Genomic DNA, 25,555 nt, shown 5'->3' with positions numbered 1-25,555 from the left:
TTTACTTTAAAATTAAAATAAAATATTTAAAATTTTTATTTTTATATTTTATAAATTATGAGAAATTATTTACAGAACACTAGTTAAAAAAAAATTATATATGATATGACATAAATAAGAACATACTTATAAATCAGTAAACGACATATTCATGATTGTGAAAATTATATGTATTAATTTGATAGGCGTAATTTCAATATAAGATGTTCTTGCTCTTATTCTTACTAGTCAAAGATAATAGGTGGTACAGTACTTCGTACTACATATAAGTGGAAGTCATTGCTTAGTGAAAAAAAAAAGGAAAAAAAGCACGTTACTCATAAAAATAATGTAAAATGTAATAATGAAGTACACAATGTGATTAAAATTTACGTAAATGGAATGCATTACTGTTATGTAGTACATACAATGACGTATAGACGTCAAAAGAATATAAAGTACTTATTTTTTTTTCATTGTTATCATGGGTTCCAGATTGAGGTAAATAAATTTTTTATCTTCAACTTTTTCTAATGAAAACCATTTTATGGATATTTTACCTGTGTTATTTTATTTTTTTTATATTTTCACTATATTTACTACACTATTCATTTCATGTAATACATAAATAAGTGAAAGTAACATCTGTCTAAAAGATATTTTTAAAATGTTTTTCAATTAAAATTCAATATATTTCAATTAAAAAATTGAATTAATATATTTTGTATTATAATTACAATTATAGCATATTGATATTTTTAGGGACAATGTACAACATCTTTTTGAATGTTTCTGTGAGATAGCTGCACCATTAGGAGAAAAACCACCTTGGATATTACAAAAATATCCAACTTCTTTTTTAGATGAAGAAATACTTAAATCTGTCCCTAAATTTGCATATCCATGTGAAATTGAAAAGTAAGTTTTGAAAATTATTTATTGATGTTAATATAATTAATTACAAAATTAAATATATTTATAATATAATGCAATATTATTATATTATTATATTTATTATAGTGTAATGGTGCAGCATTTTTCATTTGTGCTCACCAGTATAGATTCTAAATGGACCTTTGGATTTTGTAGACATGATCCTAAGACAGATACAGCTTTAGTAATTTTAAGTGCACTTCCATGGCATGAAATATTTTACAAGTTAGTTTATTCTATTCTATAATGTAACAAATTTAAAAAAATTTATATAAAAATGTATATATAAATTTATTTTTTACAAACAGATTTTTAAATAATATTGCAACTTTAATGAGTAATGGTACTGGAGAAGAACTATGGAAATTTCTTGAAACTGTATATAAAAGTCCAGTTCCCATTCCTGGTAGTTCTATCTCTATTCCTGTACCAAATTCTAAAGTGGTAAATAATTTAATAGATTTATTTTTTTTTATATGTTACATTTATTTTCTATTATTGTGTCATTATATCTTTTTTATTTTTATTAATATTTTACAGAATTTTGTTTGCCAAAGTCCAAAACAATTTCAATTACCAAGTATACCTGAAAATGTAAGTTGTAAAAAATTAATTTGAAAAAATAATTTGAATAAGAAACTGCATGTATAAAAATTTTATGATTTTAGAGAAATTTGACTGAATATTATAGTGCAGTTGATGCTCACAATATGATGATTATATTTGCTTCTATGTTGTACGAACGTCGAATTATTTTCACTTCAAAACGTCTTTCAAGATTGAGTGCTTGTGTTCAAGCATGCAATGCTTTAATTTATCCTATGATTTGGCAACATATATATATCCCAGTTTTACCATTATCTCTAATTGATTATTTATTGGCACCGATGCCGTTTTTAATTGGAGTACCTACTCCAACACTTCAGGTATTTAAATAATAATAAAAGAAATTAAATAATTTATAAAGAGAATTATTTTTCTTAATTTTTTTAATGTTCTTTATTATATTTTGTAGAGAGTACATAAAAGTGACTTAGGAGAAGTAGTTATATTAGATGCGGATGTTAATATTATAGACTCTCCATTTCAAGATTTGGAATCTTTACCTCAGGATGTAGTTCGTATTAAATTATGATTTTATTTGTGGAATAACAATGTTATTCTTGAGAATCAAAATATATCTTAAATAATAAAATAAAAAGTTTTTTCGTCCCAGGTGACAAACTTGAAAAAGGCATTACGTAATAGATCCGCTTTACTCGGAGACGGTGTATCAAGGGCATTTTTACGAGCGTTAGTGCAATTAACAGCTGGCTATAGAGATGCATTAACATTAGAACAAGGACAAAGCATTACTTTTAATCAGAATGCATTTGTAGAAAGTAGACCATCGTCGATGCAACCTTTTTTGCGAAAAATGTTGGAATTACAAATATTTCAACAAGTAAAAATGATTTTTTTTTAAATTATTAAAAATATTTTGATTAAAATTTTATAATATAAATTTATAGTAATTATAATAATTTCAGTTTATAGAAGAAAGACTGAATATGCTTAATTCAGGACTTGGTTTTTCTGATGAATTTGAAATGGAGGCTTGCAGTTATTCTGCTAAATCTGGTAGCAAATTTATGCAGCAATATCGAGAATGGACTTATACTATGCGAAAAGAAAGCTCTGCATTTTTCCGCAGTGTAAAAGACAAGGTATATTAATTTAATAATAAATTTTTCTTTTTAAATATTTCGGAAGTCGGTCAAATTAAAACACGTGAAATCAAATTATTTTTTGTGTTTTTGATTGCTTTCGATTCTAGGCCAATCCAGCTGTCAAATATGCAGTTAAATCAGTAAGTTTAGTATATAAATTAAATTAATTTTTCTAATTATATGTTATTAATTATACTAATCATAAATTTCTGTTTTTTCTTATATATATATATATATATATATATATATATTTATCTTATATGTTGCGTGTACATACATAAAAATAGCTGTTAATAAAATATATTAACAAAAGCAATGGAATGAGAATAATAATAATAACATTATTATATTATTTATCTATTAAATTAATTTTATTATTAAAATTATATAATTATTTCTTTTAAAAATCTAAATTTTTCATCTTTAATTTATAATTTTTATTATAAACTATATAAAAATTATATTTGCAGGTAAAAGATAAAGGAAAAGATATGAAAACGGTATATAAAGGATTAAAATGGAAAGGTATAATAAGCTTTTATAAACTTTTAAAAAATATATTAAATAAAAATTTAGTAAAATTCTTTCCTATTTTTAGGACGATCAAATAGAAGCGATACAAGTTTGAGATTCCATCAACCAAGATCAGCACCTAGTTCACCTACATCGGATCGAAGGCCTATCGATTTTTCATCACCTCCAAAATCTCCAAATGGTTTTACTGCTACTACTAGTTATAGAAAAGATCTTCGAATACGTAATAGTAATTTCACCGATTCAAGGTTTGTTTTCGTATCGATTTTTTTTGTAAAATTATTTTTTATTACTTATTATAAAATTTAGTTTATATTAATATAATTTTAAAATTGTAGCAGAAAACAATATTCACCATTAAGTCCTAGTTCACCAGAAGAATCTGATTTTCCACCAGAAAGAGTAAATATTGATTTGATGCAAGAACTCCGTCATGTAATATTTCCGAACACACCTCCTGTTGATAGAACAGTAAGTATATCTCTTATTTTCATTTGTTATATAACTTTATTTTTAATAAAGAGCTTATATAAATTTTAATAAAAAGATATTTTATGTCAAATATATCTAGCATCAGCAAAAAATATTTAATTAAAAAAAAATATTTGTTTAATTTAAATGTATTAAGAAGTATCGCTTATTGTGTATTAATGTGTATGTTTATATATATTCTGCATGATAATGATTTTGGATAAATGTATATTAAAATATGCATGTATTTATCTCTAGATATTTTAACACATATTTAAAATATAAAATAATATAATATATAGATATTATATATGTTAAAATGTTACATAAATACAAAAATTATTTGTCATAATTTAAAAATAATAATGTTGAAATATTATTTAAATATGCATGCAAAATAAAGAATATAATGTTAATTTCAAGTATATATATTTATGAAGAATTGTATTAAGCACTTTTTTATTCAACAAAGAATGTTTCATGCGTCACTTTCAGTTGAAACCAGTACGCAGTTTAGACAGCTTGAGACCTGCATGGAGTGGGCATATACGGCACGGCCCTCCACCTAGTACAATTATTACAAATCCAACTGTTTCTTCCATAAAAACTACGTCCTGTAGTTCATATTCCACTGTTGTTATTACTTCAGTTGATCAGTCAAATTCTTTGCTAAATATCAATGATATATCAAACTCTCAAATTAATGAGAATAATAAAATGTTTTCATTCAATACTTTGGTCTCGAAACCAAATAAATCAAAAGAAGAAAGTGAAGAATCATCGCTTTTATCTGTTTCGCAAAAATGCATTGATAACATTCAATCAAATAACTTTTCATCTGAAATTCTTAAAACTGAATTTACAAAATATGATGCTTCATTATATTCCCGAAAAATAAATATGAATCAATGTAAAAATAATTTTGAAAGATCAACTAAAAATTCTACATTTTATACTGATAATATTTTTCCAAATTATAATTCTGACTTCTATTTAAAAGAAAATGATCCTTTTGATACCAGTAAAGTGTTTATGCCTTCCTATTTGCAACCGGTCTTTCAAACTACAAATGCATCGTTATCTGTTAATTGTCACGTTCCATCCCATGCATACAATAATACATCTTGTTCTACATATTCAAAGGTAAACATCATCATTCATTATTTATTTTATGTATCTATATTTGCTTTTTCATGATCATCACAATCATTTTAACATATATTATTCATTTATTCTTTCTTGATTTAATATTTATGATTTATGATTTTTTCTTTTTTAATCTATTTTGAAATTTTTTTTAAGAAAAATATTTAATATTTATTTTTAACATATAATTTTTTTTATTTATAGGTTTCTCCTGAAGTGCCAGATTTAATTAGATTAGATTCGACAACAAGTACTGAAGATTTCGATCCACTACTTTCTAAATCATCTGAATTCACGAATTCCAAACAAATGACTCAATCATTGCATATACCTGAGATGGGAGAAGGACTTAGTAATCCGTTATATCCTTATTTTCAACCATTGCACAAAAATAATGATGAACAACAAAAATCTTCCGATAATGCCGGCGATATGGATTTATTGCAAGCGTATGGTTTGGATTTTAATAAATTTAGTATAAGTAACGGTGATTCACCGTCGAAAAATTCTACAGTATGCAACACATCCGAAAGCAGTATTAATATCGATAGTACATTCAGTTTAACACTGAATACACCTGCCATTAAATCACAAAATAATTGGACAAAATTTGAATAGGTAATAAATTCAATTATTATTCACATATCATAATTATATATGTATATAATGTTAATACTATTTTTTTTTGTTATTCATACATAAATGTATTATCGAATGCCTACAGGAACATAGTTATGAATAGAAGTTTACAGTAAAATGGTAAATGAATTGTAATATCGTAGCCATTAATAAAATGAAATAGAATGACTTGGCTTTGTAGCACAAATATAGTTAAAATATATCTTATACATTTGTATCGAGAATTGACAGAATAAGATTTGTAATATTTTCCAACTTAATTTTGTGTAATTTCTAAATTATTATTTCTTTAATTATAATTATAAATTTAATAATAAATGAAATGAAGTTTGTTTCAATCGATACATTTAATTAAAATGCAAAATATAGATATATATATATATATAAGAAAATATGCAAAATATATAAGAAAATTAATTATAAAAATATTATTACGTTTAGTATTATTACAATGAATTCTTAAAACATATACATATACATTATATACATTATATATGTATATTATAGAAAATATATTATTATATTACATATTACATGTAGTAATAGACAAAGTTATATAATTTATATTCTTAAATTAAATTTTTTTTGACATAATTATTTTCATCAGTAACTTGCATTTTTTCAGAATTAATTATTATCAATATATAAAAGAAATAATCGATCGAAACAAATTTAGTACGAAATTATTAATTCATTATTAGATTTTAAATATATTAAAATTAATAGTTGCGCATATTGGCAATGCTTTATAATAAATCAATATAAAAGATAATTCTTTCTTTTCTTTTGTAAAGTTATGTTTATCTATGTTTTCTATCTCATATATTTTATTTTATAAAATATTTATTTAAAAAATTGCTAATCGATCTTTTAAATCTGATCATCTAAATTTGCTTTCTATTTTTTTAAAATGAATCCTACCTATAATAGAAATTATTTTCCTGTAGAAATATTTATCAAAGGATAGAAATAATAAATAATAATGTCATGTGATAAAGTATAATTTAATAAATAAGAAATTAATATGGAAATGAAATTCTAAAATCTAAAAGAATTCAGTATTATATTGCTCGTAATACCGACAATGCATCAATGATTCGTTGCAATTCTCCTTCATTGTTTGTTAGCTTCTCCATGTTACTATTTTGTACATCCAAAGGTACTTTAACATTATAATCAGGAATTTCCATTGCTTGCTTAATTTTATGAATAACATCTATTAATTGCTCCTGTTTTTTGCTAAGTTTCTCTATCTCCTTCTTTGAGTCGATCAAACCCTTATGAATACATATCAAATTTTATAATTAAAAATAATAAAATTATTTTCCTAATTTATGTTAATAATAATTATTACTTTTAGCAATAGATGAACTTGAATTTTATCCGTCATAGTAATGATAGCACATCCTGTTGGTGGTTGCGTAGTTTTGAGCGTGGAGTAAGATAAAGTTTCTATCAATAATTGGTATTCTAAAAGCTTTTCTTTTAAGCTATTAGAATTACATACAAGGAACGCTTCAGTCTTGATTTTATTTGGTAAATTATATGTTGCACGCGTTGATCGAATATTTTTTATTACTTTATTGACGAAATCAACATCTTTTTCTATTTCTTCATTCCTCCAAGAATACTATAAAATGATCATATTAAATTTTGTTATATTATTTTTTATATTCTAGAAAGAAAATAGAAAGAAAATAATTAAAAAAAAATTTTTTTTAATACCTCTGTAACTTCTGGATATGGACTAACGCAAATACTAGGATAAAATTGTTTTTTATGAGGCAAACGTTGATAAAGTTCTTCTGTTATAAATGGCATAAAAGGACTCAACAATCTTAATCCTATATCTAGTGTTTTAAATAAAGTTTTCTTTGCTGCATATTTTCTTTCAACATCATCGCTTTGAAATACTGGTTTCAAATACTCCTAAATAAAAATATGATTAATCAATAATCGTATATGATGAATTATTTTATAAATAAATTATATATACAAACCAAATAAATATCGCATAAATCATATAGCCAAAGATTATAGCAAGCAGTAGTGGCGGTTGGAAAATCATATTGCGTCATTGCTTCATTACATGTCTTTATTGCATAACTTACGCGAGAAAGCATCCAAGAGTCTATATTCGACTCATAATGCAACTGATGATAGAAAAATCAACTAAATTATTTTTATTTTATATATTGATTTTTAAGATTAATTTATTAATAAATTATTAATAATTATTAGTAAATCAATATAATTTACCTGTTTTTTTCTATTATTGTGATCATGTATTTTACAACCACATTGAGATAATATTTTACCTTTCTCTGCATGAAACATAGATCTTTCTTGATTATTATAAGATGTCATATGTTTATACCAACGATGTAAATGAGGATAATTAGTAAAATCATTATCAAGTTTGATAAAGGCTTGATAAACTTTTGTATCAATTTGTGAAGGTTTATATCCATCTAAATAAGAATAATCTGCCAAATAATTATTTAATGCTTCTTGCACACATTTTTCTTTTAAAGTATTTTGATACCAATCATTATCACCTACTACAATATCATTTGCCTGAAAAAAAAAAAAAAAAAAAAAAAAATACAAATATTATAATAAAAAATTTCATAAAAATTTTAAATTTCTCTTTAGTTATTAATATTAAAAGGTTTTACCGATTGAATATCTTCATTATCAAAATTAGAATCTAAATACGTAAGAGCGAATTTCGTCGCATTCCATATTTTATTACAGAAAAATCGATATCCCTGTACGCGAAGAATGTCAAGATTAATATCGCGGCCTTGCATCGTATAAGCGCAAAGTGCAAATCTTAAAGCATCAGTTCCACATTCGGGAATCCCTTGTGGAAAATCACGTTTTTGTCCCTCAATAGCATATTTATATTCTTTTGGATCCAAATTTGAATTCATCAATTGTTTATGAAGATCCTAAATAAAAGTGATATATAAAATGACAACAAATGTTTTATTAAAATTTAAAAAATTATAGATAAAATACATACTTCTAATGATATTCCATTAATTACATCCATAGGATCTATAACATTTCCTAATGATTTACTCATTTTTCTTCCATGAGCATCTCGTACCATAGCATGTAAATAAACTTCTCTGTTTTAAAAGTTTAAAAGTTAAAGTTTAAAAGAATAAAAAAGTATATATATATTATAAATAATATATATATAAATAGGATATATATAGAATATATGAAAACATTTATGTATATAAATACATTAAATTTCAAAAAATCAAATATAAGAATAAAAATTTACATACTTAAATGGTAATTTTCCTATTAACTTTTGACCTAAAAAGACCATTCTTGCTACCCAGAAAAATAAAATATCATGTCCAGTTTCTAATAATGTACCAGGATAAAATGCTTCAAATTCCTCTGTCTAAAATATAATTATTTTATTTTAATATCAAATTATGTAAAATAATTAACATTATATAAAGTAAATTATTCGTATACATACTTTATCTGGCCATCCGAATATCGAAAATGGAAATAGACCCGAAGAAAACCATGTATCTAATACATCAGGATCTTGTTCAACAATAATATTATCTGCAGATATACCTAATTGTTTTGCAGCCTTTTTCTTAGCTTCATTTTCTGAATGTGCACTTACCCAATAATCATCATCTAGCTAACATGAATTTGTATAATAAAATACAAAAAAATTGTAATTTAATATTCTTTAAAATTACCTTAACTTTTATAGTTGGATTAATTATTTTAACATAATAAGCAGGAATACGATGACCCCACCATAATTGTCGAGATATACACCAATCTGTGATATTTTCCATCCAATGATACCAAATTTTCTTATATCGAGATGGAATAATTTTTAATTCACCGGATTTTACTGCATCCTTTGCTTTTGAGGCCATTTCGCTACATTTTATATACCTAAAAAAAAAATTTATTTTGTTATTAAATGCCAATAAAAATAAATATTATTACATGTATAAATATCAAATTACCATTGAGGTTTCATTAATGGTTCAACAACATCTTTAGATCGACTACATATCGGCACGACCATAGGATTTTCTTTAATTTCAATGAATAAATTTTTTGCAATTAATTCTTTTATTATAGCTGCTCGAACATGGAATCGTTTCATACCCTGAATAGATTATATTGAAAAAAATATCAATTTTTATTAAAACAAAACGTATGATTTTTATATGAAACTATATGTACCGTAAATTGTCCATAATCTCCAATAACATTTCCAGTGTCATCAAAAATAGTTATAAATGATAAATTATGTCTCTTTCCAACTTCGTAATCATTAGGATCATGAGCTGGTGTAATTTTTACAGCACCTAGATTGATTTTATGCCATATTACTATTTATATATATTATATTACTATTTTAAAAAATTTGTTATAAAAATATTAACCTGTTCCGAATTCCATTTCTACAAATTCATCAGCTATAATTGGTAACTTTCTATCACAAAATGGATGTTGTACATATCTTCCAATAAAATCAATATATCTACTATCTTTTGGGTGAACAGCAATAGCTGTATCTCCAAGCATTGTTTCAATGCGAGTAGTAGCAACTATTATTTTTTTTTCAAAATCTATCACTTCGTAAGCAAATAATACTAAAATTCCAAATTCTATTTTTTCTTGATATCCAGGAATTGAAAGCAATGTTCGACCAGTTAATTCAAGTTTATCAACCTGCATAAAACAGATAATTTGAAAAATAAATAATTAAGGTATTAATACTTAAAATTACTAACTTCTATATCAGAAATGGCACTTTTTAATGTGCAGGACCAATTGACTAATCTATTACTTCTATATATTATATTCTCATCATGCAATCTTATAAATGCTTCTGAAACAGCACGGCACAATTTTGGATCCATTGTAAAACAAGCTCGATCCCAATCAAATGATCCACCTAATTTTCTTAATTGCAGGTAAATTCTGTCTCCTTTTCTAAAATTAATAAATTATACACAAATGTGTATATTCAAATTATGCAAATCCATATTTAGACTTACTCTTCTTTCCATTTCCAAACTTTTTCTATAAAATTTTCTCTTCCTATATCATGGCGTGTCTTTTGTTCTTCTTTCCAAAGTTTTTTTTCAACTACTACTTGAGTAGCAATACCTGCATGATCACAACCTGGATTCCATAATGTTGTAAGTCCTTTCATTCGATTCCTAAAAAATTATAAAAATTTGTTGCATAAATTATTATATGTAAATTGTTAAATTGCAATTCAAAAACTAAACAAACTATATTACTTTTATGAATCATGTGCTTCTAAAATATATATTCAAGCATTGCTTTACCATCTTGTAATAGCATCTTCTACAGCATTAGTTAAAGCATGTCCAAGATGAAGAAATCCAGTTATATTAGGTGGTGGAATCACCATAATAAATTTTCCTTTAGGATTTGGCTCTAAAATATTCTTTTTCTATAATTAATAATAATTAAATATACATTTAATATATATTTAATATAAAAATTACAAAATAAGAAAATAAATATTTAAACTAATTTTTTTATGAAAGTATCTTTTAATTACATACTTTATATTCAGGTTTAAAAAAACCTTGTTTTTCCCACCATGCATACCATGCAGCTTCAACATATTTTGGACTATATGCATCAGGCATTGGACATGTAACATCTTTCTTATCTCCTTCAAGTGTATTTATTGTATATATAGCTAATTCTTTAGATTCTTTTTTCTTTTCTATTTTCTAATAGTAAAAATATTTAGTTTAAATGAAAGTTTTATTTGTAATAAATATGAATTGTTTAATTAATTAAAAAAATAAAAATATATGAAAAAAATTAGCAATAGAAAATAAAGAAAATCAAAGCATTCTAACGATCTTACCTCATTTTTTTCTTTAATTTTTGGAATTTTATCACTTTCTTTCTTTTCCTGTTTCTGTTTAAACTTTTCCAATTTTGCTTGTTTTTTTGCTTCTTTTTGTAACTGCTTTGCACTTTTCACTGGAACTTCTGTTTCTTTTTTAATTTCCTCAGCTTTCATATCAATCATTTTGTCAATATGTTATATTCTTTTTAAATATTCAATTAAATACATCAACATGACACACTTTCAAAAAGTATGATATTAACTACACGTTTTCCACATCATCTACTTATTATTATTGCATGATGCAATAAATATAAAGAAGAGATTTCTCTTATAGAAATTTATTGTATTTCTTTCAATAAACGTAAGATGGCATGAAAATAAAAATTAAATAGTAGTTTTAGATCTATATTCAGATACCCAATGGAATAAAAAAATTAAAATCCCTAAAATAATTATAGCATTCATTTTCTTATATCAGGTAGCCGTGGAAGTATTTAAAAATTTAAAATTCGTTTTCTAGATTTTAAATGCTATATATGTTTTGAATAATTTTAAATATAATTTGAAAATTTGTATGACAGTAGAAAAATAATTAGTGTAAATAAAATACCAATATTCATGCATGTTTGAATTCATTATTATAGAATCAAAAATATTAATTTAATTTCAAAAATTTTTTAAATATTATCTTATGAAATAGGTTAGAAATATTTGATTTATAATTGCTGTTTTTTGGTTCTAAATATAAATTTAACATTAGTCGTAAAATTGTTATATATAAAATTATTGCATTAAGAAATTATTTCATTTATAAAACTATTAATTTATATTTATTTAATTATATATTATATGTCATATATTGATAAAAATTTTGAAGTTTTTTGATCAAACTATCAGTATCTGTATTTAATTTTGGCTTTTATTGTTATGTTAAAATGTAATCATTTTACCGCTTTATATATAAAACATGTTATGATATTGTATATGTAAAAAAAAAACGATTTTTTATATAATTTAAAATATTATATATAAATCAATTTTTCATTCTTTTGATACAAAGTTTTAAATAAAAAAGAAATTACGATGGATCGAACGAATATAGGAAATACATTGGGAAGAAATTTAACATCTCCGCGGAAGCGTATGTCAATTATTCAATCTTTAAGAAAAAATAATTCGTAAGTTTCTTACAAATATTTCTAGTTTGGATTAAAATTATTTATAATGAATTTTTTATTTTTTATTTTTTTATTTTTAGAACAATAAGTGTATCTGGACGATCAAATCAGTCCGTACAAATAATATGTAAATCACCGAACCATGTAGTTGAGAGCTTTGGATCATCTTTACCTGTACTTGTTACAGAAGCTTTAACATTTGTAGATAGAAACATTGCAGTCAGTGTTAATATTTCAATAGATGGTTGGGCTTGGCTTGTATGTGGTCGAAGATTACTTGTATGGCAGTGTAAGACTACTATTCATGATTCAAAACAAAAAAGAACTTTTAAAAGTCAGTGTCGTGAATTATTATTACCCCAAAGTGATTTAGCTCATAAAGCAGAATGTGTAGCTGTATGGTTGCCTTCAGGCTATCAGGTATTAAAAACATTATTTATTTTTAAATTGAGCTTTAATTAAAATTTTTTAAATAATTAGGTACCTAGTTGTATGGCTGTTTCTCCTGAAGGTATTGTACGTTTTTGGGTTAGTGTTGCACATGAAGGATCTTCCGTAGAAACAAGTGCAGAACTTGCTGGACAAGAAGTTGATTGTCTTACTTACATTCCTGGTCATGGTTGTATTTTAGCTACAACCACATGTACAGTAGCATTGTTACAATCACAGTTTATTGGTGGTAAAAATAGTGTTACTTGTCAGGTTCTTAGAACAAGTCAAGGATGGCTAGGAGGTATAGGAAGAAGAATGACTTCTCTTATCTTTGGTGCTATACCTCAATCCCCAGTTACAGAAACAGTAAATTTCATGTGCAATATTTTTATTATAATTTTAATAATATAATGCAAAAATATGAAAGATTTAATTTTATTTCATAGAAATTAGTAAAAGTTACTTGCACAACTTTAGGAGATAGAGGATCAAGAGTTCTGATTTTAGCTGGTTCATCTTTGCAATATTGGTCTTTTCCTTATAATGAACAAGAGAAAATAGAGTTTGATGAAGATATTGGACATATTATTTCACAAACTTTCCAAAGAAAAATTTGGGTATGTAAAATATTATGTATATAAGAAATAAATGTTTTATTTATTTATTTATTTATTTTAATTAGGAATCAAGTGCATGTAATCCACAAAACATGGAAACCTGGCTGATTGATATGCAACCATGTAATGAAGGAATAGTCTTTTTAATGGCAGCTTATTGTGCTGATGCATCATCTTTTATTGAATTTGCATTAGGTAATGATTGAAAAAATAAAATTATTAAAAATAAAATTATTATATTTTTTATTATATATTATATATTATACAATAATTAAATATTGTAGGTTTGATACAATTATCTGGTACAACATTAGCAAATACATTTAAATGGTTTATACCAATTAAAATCGATCCTATTTCATATCATAATGATGCTGAATCAACTTTAGTTTCTTATCGCTTTATATTATGTGGTTGGGAAGCTATTATATATAATCAATATAAAGTACTTGTTGTGAATTGTAAGTTAGAGATTATTTGCTTTTAGTTATAATATTTTATAACTAAAATTCAATTATTCAAATTTTTAAATGAAAATATTTTAGGTACATCTGAAAATGAACAGGACAAAATAGATTTAGTGAGAGGTGGAGATGATAGCATTCTTGGTGGTGCATTGTGTTCAGGAACTCCAGTTTTATTTACTAAAAACTTTGGATTAGTTTCTATTATGCCATCAGATTTTATATCACAAGATTTTAATATGTTCGTTTTTATTTTATTTATTTATTCTTTTAAGAATAAATAATTTTATTAAAACTAAAATAAATTTTTTTAGGAGTTACACAGATAATACAAATGCTGATTATAATTATCGATCTAATTCGACACAAAATTTTACTAGTCTTATTAGTAATGAAGAAGTTCAAGATATGTTTTATAGTTCTGATAACTGTACGCAATTACGTGCTGCATTTCTTCTTAGTTTACGACAAAATAGAGTAAATCTGCTTTAAATTATATTATTTTATAAAATTATAATTGAAAAATATAATCATTAAAACAGTCTTTCTGTTATAGGCACAATGTGAAGAAATTTTATCACAACTTTTTCCTTTGCAAGAAGAACCAATAATGGATATAGATGCTAATCTTGATACGCTGATTTTAAAAGTTGCTAAAGATTTGATAGATGATTATCCAGCAAATGATCCACGTTGGTCAAATCATAGAGATTTATGTAATTAAATTTTTTATGTATATTAAATATAATGTATGTTATATAAATTTTAATAATCACATATTATTTCCAGCCATGACAATAAATGCAGTTACTTCAATGCAAATACTTAATCAATTAGAAGGAAAACAGAAAGCTATAGATTTATTTATAATATTTTTGAAAGAACATGATTTATGGAATAGAGTAAGTTATTTTATTATGAAATTATGATTGAATATATAAGTCAATGGTACTATTATATTATATTTTTCATTTAGTTTTGTGCTGTTACATATAGGGGAATAATTATATCTACACCATATGTTCTTGAAGAATATGCAGAAAAAATAATTGCAGCATTAACCATATATAATCTTCAAAATAAGTAAGTTTCTTTAAGTTATATTTTTATGAATTTTCTTTATGTTGAAAATTAATATAAATTATTTAAAGATATGCAGATATTATAGATACAATAATAGAACAAACTTTAAGTCCTGAATCATATGTATCTGATGAATTAACAGCTCGTGATATATTTTATCGCGAAGTTAGTACTGTGCATCGTTTTCTTCCTACTTTAGTGAATAATGCATCAGAGGTAACTCAATCTGAAAGACCTATTCAACAGGTAGCACATTATATCATGCAAGTAAATGCTATATTATTAGTAAGTACATAAATCCAATGCGATATTAATAATAAAATAAAAATATGAAATTATTAAATACACATTAATAATAGGGTGTACTACACGAAGTGATGAAATACCGACAACATAATGCTGAACGATTTCTTCCTACAAGATGTTCGTATGGTATAACTGAATATCTTCCTTGGACAGCAGCAATTGGAAGACATGGATTAAGAAATTGTCTTACTACAATGGTTAATATTTAGACATGTATTTATTATTATAATATTAGACATGTAATTATCTCTTTATTGCAAAAATTCTTAAAAAAAATCTTTGTCAATATAATTTATTATTTTAGTATAATTTAACTCTTAAGCATGGCATAACTGGAACCAATGATTCAACTGTAAGAAACGAATTGTACGAACAGTTAGTGAGTTATATAGATTTAATATTGGATGGTCGAAAATGTCATTTAGAAAGTGTTAAGGGTACAGAAAAATTTGAAATACTTTTGAAGCAATATGAAACAGATCGAATGAATTTAATTCAACCATTGAGTATGTATTCTTATTTAAATTAAACAAATATTTGAAAAAAAATATTTATAGCAAATAATTTTTATAGTAAAAGAAGAACAGTATGATAATGCTGCAATGTTAGCTGAAAAATATTGTGATTTTGCATCTCTCATACAAATATGTGAATTAACTAACAATAAAAGTCGATTGGATGGATATATAAAAAAATTTGCAGCTCAAGATTTTGTGGGATTTTTATTTTCATGGTAAATTTGTTTAGAAATTTGTTAATGATTTAGAAATGAAATATTCTTATTTTTATTCTTAATATAATAATCTTTGAATACAGGTATGTAAAAGATGGTCGACAGGGTCAATTAGTAGAAAAGTGTAGACGCGATGGTACAATTGAATTATCAGAAAAATTGGCTGAACATCCAACTTTATCATGGGTACAATCTGCTCTTATGGACGATTTACGTTTTGCTGCTAATACTCTTCATTCTTTAGCAATTCAAGAAAATGAATTAGTGACACGTAAAAAGGTACAAATACATATTTTATTTTTTAAGTTATTTAAATATTTTTATTTATGAATTCATTTTATTTACAGTCCATGCTTTCTTTAGCAAAATTGGCTCTTCTTGCTTCGGATGATTTAGAAGAAGAAATAAGAGATTGTGTGAAAAGAATTGATAATGAATTGGCATTGATAGCCCATCAGGAAGACTTACCAACTCAGTTACTTACGACGTATGGTTACGATGTAGAAAAATTACGAGTATTTACACCAACAGAATTAATTACGGTATTTTTTTTAATTAAAATTTATTTTTTTTTTTTATATTATATTTAACATCAAATATATAATTGATATAGTTATATACATCTGATGATAATATTGAGGCAAATGAATATGATTTTAAAAAAGCTCTTGATTTGCTAAAATATATGGAACAAGAAGATGAAAAAGTGTCTTTAAAATTACAAATTTGGGCACGAGCCGCTAAACGAGATCAATGGGATACTATAGGAAAAAATCCTGAACAACAAGTACAAGAAACTATATTTTTTAAATTAATGGATCTCGCACACTTTATGGGTAAATTATTAATCATTAAAAAAAATAATTTTTATTTTTTTTTTTAAAATATTGTTATTATTTTTTCTGTTTTATTTTTAATATAGGAGGTGAAGTAAATGAATTTCTTCCTCCAGTTGATATGCTTTTGGTAGAACCTGAATTAGGAAATCTTGCTGCATCAAGTAATTTTCAGTTCCTGATAAAATTCGTATATGAATATGCATATAGCAATTATTAATCTATTTGAATAATTGTAGGTAAGAATAAAATTTGTATTTTTTAAAATAATAAATAAGTTTATATATAATAGAAATTATATTTTTTTTAGTAAATTATGATATTAAATAATAAAAAATTTCATAAATAATTAGTAAAAGAAGTGAAAAATTAATTTTTTTATTTTATATAATAAAATTTACATAAGTATCTGAAATATAAATAAAATAAAAATATATAATGAGATCAATATTACATTCTGATCTGCAGAATTATTATAATCAATATTTTGTTGATTTATTCTTATGATGAATCTTATTTGATCCGGTGTTTTACAATCTATTTCTGAAATTTTTATTATTTGTATATTTATATTCATCATATTTAATATATTTTTTATATAATTAATATTTACCTGCACATTTATATAAAGAAGTTACATTTTGGATATGAAGATACAAATTAGGACATGCTGAAATACTGGTACATTTAAAGTGATCAGTTAATGTAATTTCTTTATAACCAGCTAATTCTATACATTGCAAATTTTTTTTGTCATTGGATTCAAATTTTATCCACATACAGACTTTCATTGTACCATAATTAAAAGTATGAATCTACAAAATTATAAAATTATTAGAGTATATATATATATATATATATATATATATAAACAAAAGCCATTGAATAATATATTTTTTAAATACAAACTTTAATTAAGATTTTTTTCATATTTTGTTTCCAATGTGAATGTATTCTATAAGTAATTGATTTCGAAGGACTTATATAATCTTCTATTTGGGGAATTTTTGAATTATTCAAACCTAAAGTTGTTGCAGGTCTTAGTGCTCGTGGAACTAAAAATTTACATATTTTATATAAATGTATGAATATATATTTATGATATTATATTAACTAGTTTAATAATAAAACATACTTTTTAACACATATTGAACAATAGCATCGATATTGGAATTTTTTATCATATAATCTTCATTTGATAAAATAAATGATTCAAATAAATTTTCATTATATCTCGATACATAATATACAAAATGAACATCTGTAAATTATGTTATAAAGAAAAAATTATCAAAATTTATTATTTTTAACATTTTTTATTTTAACATTTTATTTTAACAAATTTAATTATATAAAGTTCATATATTTACCTGGATGATTGTATTTTAATTGATGTAATAACGTTATTATAGATTCTTTTTCGTTATTAGATATATGTGCTAATGGAACCAATAATATAACTACTTGTCCAAGATTTCCAATTATATGATGCTTATGATTGTATTCCCAAGTATTATTTAGATAGGAAAATACTGTTTTTAAAACTTGCATATAATTAAATTGTGTAGACCCTAGAAGATATCATGTATGATTATGATCAGTTATATATAAATATTTTTATAAAATATTAAAACTTACACATAGCATTTGTAAAATTATTTAATGTTTGAAATGCAATTGATGGACTGTTTGTAACATTTAATAACCATTCTCCTGAAGTACCGTGTATTATTCCCATTTTTGATCCATACATTGATATATCTAAATCTTGTATTAAAATTCTAAACACAAAAAACTTTGAAAATAAAAATATAAAATATAAAATTATATTAATATACTTACGCAAGGAAATCTATTGTATATTGTATTGTCCATCCACCGTCAAATATGATTATCGCTTCTATTTGTGGTTGATTTATTTGATGACAAGATAATTCAGGAAATAAATGATTTTCTGCATAAGTATAAAATTTTTCAGTTGCAAAATCAACCATTTGTTGTAATGTTTCAGGAGAAATATACGCGATGCTTTTACGATAAGCTAATGTCTGAGCTATAGCATAAGTCTATTACAAATAATATTTATACATTAAAGTATTATATTTTTTCTCTAATTTCATTAATAATCGTGACAAACCTGCTCATTTAAAATAGTCTTTGGTACTGCATATTGGAAGGTTTGTATTCGATCGCAAGCTTTTACGTTTGTATTGAATACAACACCTTCATATGAATAATACATTTCTAAAATTTGACTGAGTCGAAGACTGTAAAAATCTTGAATCCAACTTTGTAAATAACTTGAAATTATCATTCCTGAAATAAATTATAAATAAGTGTTTTATTTAGAAAATAAAATAAAATATTATTAATTTACCATCAATGCCTCCTATTAATTCAGCTCGAGTTACATAAAAATTTTTATATGAATTTGTGAGATAATAAATAGTTGGACGTATGATATTTTGCCAGAATCCTGTTGCACCAAAAGTTATATTATTTCCTAAAGGTCCTTGATACACAATCATTTCTGCTAATTCGCCTAGATAAAAATTCTCTGTATATTATATTATTTGTACGTTAAATCTAATAAATTTACAATTATTAGTACAATAATATATCTTGCCTGCAATTGTTGTTAACCATATATTATCAATTTTCATAGATGATGACTTTAAAGCATTATACCACATAGAAGGTTTATGAATTATTTGACTTCTTGGAAGAATAAATTCAACTTCTTCTTTATTGTATTTTAAATTATATATATTTGTAGAATTCATTTTTAATAAATGAAAAGTATTATTAAATAATATTTTGTTGGGAGAATCATAATTATGTGCTGTATTTGAAGGTGCTTCCAAATTTGTAACCAATTGATTTACAGCAATGTTTTGATGTTGAAGAGATGCAGCAATTGCTCCTATAATTATTCCAGGGGCAATAGTACCACATGGTGTCAGAATCACTCCTTGTTGTCTTGGATAATTCCATGTATCAGTAAGCATTCTATCTATATAATAATTTTTTATTTTAATTGCTATAAATATCTGTTTTTTTTAATAATTACCTCTTAATTTTTTAGTTTGAGGAATTTGTTCATATAATTTATATTTATTTTCATTATCAAATAACAAAATTGAGCTTGAAATAGCCTGGTGAAGTATACAACGTTCTTCCTGTGAAAGTATATGAACTGGTAAAATTTCTGGTTTGCCTGGAATTAATTCTTCTATCAATTTGTGTTTAATACGTTGTATTCCAGTTCCACTGAATGGCAATATATTTTCCGTAGTTTGAATATTTTTATGATATTCAATACCATCAAATCTAAATCTATAAATTTTGTTTATTATGTTTCAGTCAAAATATTAGATATATCAATAATTATATATATATATATATATATATATATATATATATTGTATATACCTGTGTAATATTGATGAAGACATTATTCTCATATCTATTGTTGAATATGAATATTTTTCCATCTTCTGTATGATATCAATCAATATACGTAAATTTAATGGAATAGGAGGATTCAATGTGACATTATTTTTATAACATTCTCTAAGTGACTTGGGTATAGTTGTTTGTGTCCATATTAATTGTAATTCTATTACAAACAAAATGCTTAAAATAATATTATAATTTATAACTTATATTATATTAATATTATAGTTTATAATTTAATTTATCTTTTTATTAATTATATTTTATTAATTTTATTTTATTTTATTTATATCTGTTAAAATATTTTATAATTTGTAGGGACTTACCAAAATAAATTATTAATAATACAATTTTATTAAATATCATAATTATGTTAGAGATTTATTCTATATTATTGAAAATCTAACATTTACACCTTGTTATTCATATCTACTTAAAACTTTATGATTCATTGTCATATACAAATAAAAAAATGATTGTACTCTATTTAAACTTGATAAGATAATATCAATAAAAATATATAATTTTTTAAAAATAAAATTGCAAAGTTTATACATTTTTTAATTATCAAACTAATTATTATCAAATTAATTAACAACTACACAAATACTATCTTATAAATATTAATTTAATTTAGAAAAAAATAAGAATTTAGTTTTCTCTAATACAGATTTATTGACTTGTATAATAAAATGTATTGATATTTAATTTAAAAAAAGAGATTTTTATGATAAAAATAATGGGTAAATTTATTTAATGTATGTTTAATTAATTGTTTGATTTTTTTTATATTTTTGGAATTTTTAAAAAGATACTGTAATAAAATAAGGAGTTATTACTCATAACATATTATCTTATCTGTATGATAGGTTTTATTCTATCAAGATAGGTGTGGTGTTATACTTTACTAAACGAATTTGAAGGGATATCATATATACTGCATTAAAAAAAAGTAAAAAATTATTTGTGGTATGTATTTTTTTAAACATAATTTAGTTCTATTATAATTATTTTTTTAATTAAATATATATAACAGTTTGATGTAATATATTTTATATTATTTCATGTTAGTTACTATTAATTTTTTTTTATAATTAAATTATTAAAATTATTAAAAGTATTATAAAAAATTTATTAATTTTATATATTACATCTTTTTTAGTTGCAGTAAAATGGCAAAGTTTTTGTATCTTTTTATTTTTTTTACATTAAGTAAGTATTTTTTATGGCTGAATTATATTATAAAATTTAAATTAATTTAATATTTTAAATTTTTATTATTATTTGTTTCTAGCTGTATACGCACAAGAAAATGCACTTAGAAATCTTCCATCATCTCTTCGAGAGTGTTATGAAAATAAATATCTTTTGGAAAGAGATAATAGATTGCCACATACTTTAAATACATTTATTGCAATACTTCGTAAAATTGAAAATACAAAGGGTCTTAATATGGATCTAAGAACTCTGTCAATAGCAATTCTACATCGGTAATTTCATATTTTAAACAAATTATAATATTAAAAAAATAATTTCATTAATATTTCATTTATAGTTTTCGACAAGATGGTATTGCTCCAAATCCTTCGATTCCTATTCAAGATGGAATATCACCCTATGCACCGAATGCCCATCAATTTTTTCGTTTTGCTCAAACTCTACGTCTCATACCTGGAAATGCTATCAACTTTCCTAATAACAGTATTACAGATGTTGAAAGAGTATGTATACGATTTAGAATATTTTTCATATCTGCATATATATATATATTTCTATAACTAATATCATAATAATAAAATACTTAATACTATATAATAATACTATTTATATTGTAGTGTACACTGCATTTTATGTTATCAAGTAGCGTTGAAATCTATGAACGAGGAGACGAAACAAAAGTTTGTAGATTTGCAGATACTTATAGATATCCAAGAAATGTTAAAGACAAGCATAAGACGAAAACTGAAAATATTGTTAATGATGTAGAAACTTTATCATTTGATGAAATGTAAGTAAAAAAAAATTATATAATGTAATTGATATCAGAAATAATATAATTTTTATACAGAAAAAGTATGAAGCATAAAAATAAAGATGAACACACTATGGTTGATCCAAATTCAATTTATCAAGATCCACCACCCAATCATCCAGATAGTGCTCGATTATCAGCATCAGTTCTTAGTAAATGTCCTGTGGAAAATGGTGTTGTAAAAACTCTGTAAGTCTATGATTTCTTGAAGAATTATAAAATTAAATAATGAAAAAAAAAAAAATAATTAAAGGAAATAAATGAATTTTACTGTTTCATTAAAATAACTCTAATAATCTTCTTAGATGGGGTGCAACTTCTTTTGGATTAGTACTTGCTGGAATAGCTTCAGCTACAGAACCAGGATCAGTAAATCTTTATGATTTGGAATCAGATATTTTGCAAAAAAACAATTCATTTTCATTAAAACAATTGACTATAGAAAATAAATGGTTTGCGACGTTTGCTGGTAATATTAATTTTTTATAAGATATAAATCATTAATAAATTATTTTTTAAAATAATTATATGATATTTATTATTAAAATTGTAGGAGATTTAGCAGAAGTAGCTTTAAGACAAGGCCCTCTAAATGACAAAACAGTTAGTGTTGGAGTAACTGGCAATTGGAATTCTACTGCTTTGCCACGATGGTATTTTTTAAATTCTAATGATAAATATGAGATGACAACGGCAGAAATCAGAGGAGATTTAGATGGCTTAATTTTGGCCAATGAAATTTATAAATGGTACAATACAATACCTAATTTAAAACTTTCACAAATTTTTGATATGTATTATAGTTCATTGGGAGTTTTTGACTCTTCCATTAGAGCATGTAATAGAAGAAAACTATTTACATCTGTTGCACCACAAGAAAAATTGATTGCAGAGGTAAATTATTTTAACATTTAACATTTAACATTTATGATTATTTTTTTTTTTCAAAAGTATACCAATAGTGAAACTTAATAGATATTATAAAGATTTAAAGAAATTTAAAAATTATTTAATGAAATAAAAATTTTTTTAAATTATTGTTATTAATTTTTTCAGACATATAGTGCTGCTTTATTACTACAACCTGATTTAGCAAAAGCAACGCTCGACAATCTAATAATACAAAAGTTTTCAGAAAATGCGGTAAATGAATTAGAAAAATATGTGCGTAAGTATTGATAAAATTTTATATAAATGATTTAGAATTATTTATTGAATTAAATATCAAAAATTTATTTCATTTAATACTTTTATAGCTTTACAAATGAATAAGGATCTTTCATGCGTTGAAACAGATAAATTATATAAATTTAATCAAATATCCATTGATTTGACAATCATTTTGGATACAAATTGGGAATTTTCTGCAATAAAAGTTATTCTTGCATATTTATTAGAAAATGTAGACATAAATCAATTTAATTCAAACTTTACATTAATAAATGGTCATAATGGAATACCAATGATTAATAGCACTTATAACATTTTGGATTTTTATGCTTATAATTCATCGCATTATGAAAATAGTATGTGAATCTGAAATTAAGAATGAATTAATTATAATATATTTTTTTATAACTTACTTTTTATAAGTTATAAATAATTTTTTTTTTTAGTTACTCATGGTTTTGATCTACCTAAATCACTCATGAAATTAGAAATGTATCTGATGAATAAACTTAATACCGAACGTAGTCGTGGAGTTGGTGGTGCACGTTCTGATATTGTTTTAATTATTCCACGTACTTCTGATATATCTAAAACTGATAAAGAATATTGTTTGCAAATTATATCGCGAATGCGAGAACAAATTCCAGGTAAAAATTGTTTATAATTATACATAAATGTAATAGATACGTAATATTTTTAAACTAGATAAATTTATTTTTATAATTCATTATTAATATTTTCAGATACAATGATTTTTATTATGGCGTATGGATCCAAAGATCCATGGTTCGATTTAACTCTCAATCGTATGACAGATTTATTTTCTATTGGTATCGGAGATACAGAAGAAACTTTGAAACCAATAGTTGATATGGTTATTCCAAGAATAAATCAAGGTAAAATAAAATAAATTTTAATTTTATAATTTTTTTTAATATTTTTATTACTCGTAAAATATGTTATAGTTCCCAAACGCTTGATTAATACACAGTGTGGATCAGATTATATTTCATCTGGATTTTCAAATTCATATGATGATTATGTTAAACCAAATGGTATTAATTTTTATAAATTACATCCTAATTATTTTTATAACAGTAATAATATGACAAAAATAAAGGTAAATATTTTCATAAATATTATATATATATTATATATAATATTATATATTAATTATTATAATTATATGAAATATTATAATATTAATATATATTATTTTTAGATTAAAGGCATTGAATCAGATAGTTTAATTATATGTTCGTCACGAGAACCATTAGATATCAATACAACAAATGCATCACAATCATGTGTATCAATATTAAATGAAGAACATAGCATTACTGTTTCTTGTAGTGATGCTAATTTTATTCATGAATGTCCACCACTTTATATATCGATAGCTTCAAATGCTTCCAGTATTTCTTATAAATGTACTGGTAAGTAAAAATTATATTTTAATGTTTTATGAAATTCCATCATGATATTAATTCATTTCCAATGTATTAATAAATCATATTATATTTTTTATCAACATATTAATTAATAAAAATTATATAATTACTTAAAGTTATAATTATATAATTATAATAATTTATGAAATTGAAATTTTTTTCAGATTTTCAAGTTTGCAGAGTTCCCAATTTAATAAAATACACTATATCTTACGAAAACATGGTATGTATTAGTGGAGCAACTAAAATTGTATTTAATTCTTTTATTCTAATAATAATGTTATATTTTTTAAATATATGATTTAATTAACAAATTTTATAAATAAATTTAAAAATAAAATAATTATAATAGACAAAAAAAAATAAGCTTTAAGTCTCAATAAAAAGTTTTGTATCAAGTATTATATTTTTGAATAATGACTTTCTGTTTAATATGTATTTAAATATATATTCATTATTAATCAATTTAATTTTGTGTAAT

The 25,555-nt window shown here is 23.5% G+C and overlaps 5 protein-coding genes across 13 annotated transcripts; 3 read left to right on the top strand and 2 right to left on the bottom strand.

Moving 5' to 3' along the window:
* Nucleotides 1–140: 140 nt before the first annotated feature.
* On the top strand, nucleotides 141–7,280 carry LOC409184 (DENN domain-containing protein 1B). Of its 5 annotated transcripts, none has more exons than XM_026443822.1 (16): nucleotides 464–480; nucleotides 742–897; nucleotides 1,000–1,137; nucleotides 1,221–1,356; nucleotides 1,453–1,506; nucleotides 1,581–1,838; nucleotides 1,928–2,029; nucleotides 2,129–2,356; nucleotides 2,442–2,618; nucleotides 2,729–2,761; nucleotides 3,092–3,146; nucleotides 3,220–3,403; nucleotides 3,494–3,626; nucleotides 4,122–4,769; nucleotides 4,977–5,390; nucleotides 7,091–7,280. In XM_026443822.1, the coding sequence occupies exons 1-15, from the start codon at nucleotides 464–466 to the stop codon at nucleotides 5,388–5,390; spliced, it is 2,733 nt and encodes a 910-aa protein (XP_026299607.1). In that variant the 3' UTR covers nucleotides 7,091–7,280. The 5 variants fall into 5 exon arrangements, with proteins under 5 accessions (XP_006566784.1, XP_026299607.1, XP_006566783.1 ...); XM_006566720.2 differs by lacking the exon at nucleotides 7,091–7,280 and adding an exon at nucleotides 5,497–5,671; XM_003250842.3 differs by lacking the exon at nucleotides 7,091–7,280 and having other exon boundaries at nucleotides 4,977–5,671.
* LOC411734 (valine--tRNA ligase) lies at nucleotides 6,397–11,614 on the bottom strand. 2 transcript variants are annotated; one of them, XM_006566718.3, is made up of 18 exons: nucleotides 11,329–11,614; nucleotides 11,015–11,188; nucleotides 10,772–10,899; nucleotides 10,475–10,639; nucleotides 10,208–10,409; nucleotides 9,857–10,145; nucleotides 9,654–9,778; nucleotides 9,431–9,576; nucleotides 9,152–9,356; nucleotides 8,917–9,090; nucleotides 8,714–8,835; nucleotides 8,440–8,548; nucleotides 8,090–8,365; nucleotides 7,671–7,988; nucleotides 7,412–7,564; nucleotides 7,137–7,340; nucleotides 6,766–7,041; nucleotides 6,397–6,688 (listed from the first exon to the last, which is right to left on the bottom strand). In XM_006566718.3, the coding sequence occupies exons 1-18, from the start codon at nucleotides 11,494–11,496 to the stop codon at nucleotides 6,473–6,475; spliced, it is 3,450 nt and encodes a 1,149-aa protein (XP_006566781.2). In that variant the 5' UTR covers nucleotides 11,497–11,614; the 3' UTR covers nucleotides 6,397–6,472. The 2 variants fall into 2 exon arrangements, with proteins under 2 accessions (XP_006566781.2, XP_006566782.2); XM_006566719.3 differs by lacking the exons at nucleotides 11,015–11,188; nucleotides 11,329–11,614 and having other exon boundaries at nucleotides 10,724–10,864.
* Nucleotides 11,615–11,775: 161 nt separating this feature from the next.
* LOC411735 (nuclear pore complex protein Nup133) lies at nucleotides 11,776–21,373 on the top strand. 4 transcript variants are annotated; one of them, XM_016914801.2, is made up of 21 exons: nucleotides 11,776–11,794; nucleotides 12,377–12,494; nucleotides 12,575–12,914; nucleotides 12,975–13,292; nucleotides 13,373–13,543; nucleotides 13,609–13,738; nucleotides 13,828–14,004; nucleotides 14,089–14,248; nucleotides 14,322–14,484; nucleotides 14,564–14,723; nucleotides 14,797–14,909; nucleotides 14,984–15,090; nucleotides 15,159–15,375; nucleotides 15,450–15,593; nucleotides 15,701–15,902; nucleotides 15,970–16,129; nucleotides 16,213–16,408; nucleotides 16,477–16,671; nucleotides 16,743–16,965; nucleotides 17,052–17,204; nucleotides 19,853–19,965. In XM_016914801.2, the coding sequence occupies exons 2-20, from the start codon at nucleotides 12,400–12,402 to the stop codon at nucleotides 17,183–17,185; spliced, it is 3,405 nt and encodes a 1,134-aa protein (XP_016770290.2). In that variant the 5' UTR covers nucleotides 11,776–11,794; nucleotides 12,377–12,399; the 3' UTR covers nucleotides 17,186–17,204; nucleotides 19,853–19,965. The 4 variants fall into 4 exon arrangements, 3 of the variants coding, with proteins under 3 accessions (XP_016770290.2, XP_006566772.2, XP_016770289.2); XM_006566709.3 differs by lacking the exon at nucleotides 11,776–11,794 and adding an exon at nucleotides 11,803–11,913; XM_016914800.2 differs by lacking the exon at nucleotides 11,776–11,794 and adding an exon at nucleotides 11,998–12,016.
* LOC725984 lies at nucleotides 17,363–20,854 on the bottom strand. The gene is made up of 13 exons (XM_006566711.3): nucleotides 20,748–20,854; nucleotides 20,398–20,584; nucleotides 20,036–20,301; nucleotides 19,592–19,978; nucleotides 19,343–19,507; nucleotides 19,103–19,281; nucleotides 18,808–19,031; nucleotides 18,604–18,746; nucleotides 18,336–18,536; nucleotides 18,101–18,226; nucleotides 17,875–18,020; nucleotides 17,579–17,780; nucleotides 17,363–17,508 (listed from the first exon to the last, which is right to left on the bottom strand). Exons 1-13 carry the CDS (start codon nucleotides 20,785–20,787, stop codon nucleotides 17,363–17,365), a joined length of 2,412 nt encoding a protein of 803 aa, XP_006566774.2. The 5' UTR covers nucleotides 20,788–20,854.
* On the top strand, nucleotides 21,291–25,539 carry LOC552843. Its single transcript, XM_625219.6, has 15 exons — nucleotides 21,291–21,390; nucleotides 21,584–21,633; nucleotides 21,716–21,911; nucleotides 21,977–22,142; nucleotides 22,257–22,429; nucleotides 22,490–22,642; nucleotides 22,759–22,922; nucleotides 23,007–23,347; nucleotides 23,510–23,621; nucleotides 23,710–23,979; nucleotides 24,070–24,270; nucleotides 24,367–24,519; nucleotides 24,589–24,743; nucleotides 24,846–25,059; nucleotides 25,239–25,539. The coding sequence occupies exons 2-15, from the start codon at nucleotides 21,594–21,596 to the stop codon at nucleotides 25,373–25,375; spliced, it is 2,475 nt and encodes an 824-aa protein (XP_625222.4). The 5' UTR covers nucleotides 21,291–21,390; nucleotides 21,584–21,593; the 3' UTR covers nucleotides 25,376–25,539.
* Nucleotides 25,540–25,555: the final 16 nt, after the last annotated feature.

This window comes from Apis mellifera, linkage group LG11 (genome assembly GCF_003254395.2).
Source record: "Apis mellifera strain DH4 linkage group LG11, Amel_HAv3.1, whole genome shotgun sequence".
NCBI lineage: Eukaryota > Metazoa > Arthropoda > Insecta > Hymenoptera > Apidae > Apis > Apis mellifera.
Note: the sequence above shows the minus strand (reverse complement) of the source record. Positions and strands in the feature narration are given on the sequence as shown.

Coding starts and splice junctions, on each gene's coding strand:
- LOC552843 (XM_625219.6), top strand. CDS start 21,594: ATGGCAAAGTTTTTGTATCTTTTTATTTTTTTTACATTAA. Junction 23,348..23,509: donor AAGAAAAATTGATTGCAGAG/GTAAATTATTTT, acceptor TAATTTTTTCAG/ACATATAGTGCTGCTTTATT. Junction 24,520..24,588: donor TATTCCAAGAATAAATCAAG/GTAAAATAAAAT, acceptor AATATGTTATAG/TTCCCAAACGCTTGATTAAT.
- LOC411735 (XM_016914801.2), top strand. CDS start 12,400: ATGGATCGAACGAATATAGGAAATACATTGGGAAGAAATTTAACATCT. Junction 13,293..13,372: donor AATCCCCAGTTACAGAAACA/GTAAATTTCATG, acceptor TTTATTTCATAG/AAATTAGTAAAAGTTACTTG. Junction 16,409..16,476: donor AATTAGTGACACGTAAAAAG/GTACAAATACAT, acceptor TTTTATTTACAG/TCCATGCTTTCTTTAGCAAA.
- LOC411734 (XM_006566718.3), bottom strand. CDS start 11,496: ATGATTGATATGAAAGCTGAGGAAATTAAAAAAGAAACAGAAGTTCCA. Junction 9,577..9,653: donor GAGATTATGGACAATTTACG/GTACATATAGTT, acceptor TAATCTATTCAG/GGTATGAAACGATTCCATGT. Junction 8,549..8,713: donor ATAGGAAAATTACCATTTAA/GTATGTAAATTT, acceptor CTTTTAAAACAG/AGAAGTTTATTTACATGCTA.
- LOC409184 (XM_026443822.1), top strand. Junction 1,507..1,580: donor TACCAAGTATACCTGAAAAT/GTAAGTTGTAAA, acceptor TTATGATTTTAG/AGAAATTTGACTGAATATTA. Junction 2,619..2,728: donor TCCGCAGTGTAAAAGACAAG/GTATATTAATTT, acceptor TTTCGATTCTAG/GCCAATCCAGCTGTCAAATA.
- LOC725984 (XM_006566711.3), bottom strand. CDS start 20,787: ATGATATTTAATAAAATTGTATTATTAATAATTTATTTTG. Junction 18,537..18,603: donor TAATTTTACAAATGCTATGT/GTAAGTTTTAAT, acceptor GATATCTTCTAG/GGTCTACACAATTTAATTAT. Junction 17,781..17,874: donor TGAAAAAAATCTTAATTAAA/GTTTGTATTTAA, acceptor ATAATTTTGTAG/ATTCATACTTTTAATTATGG.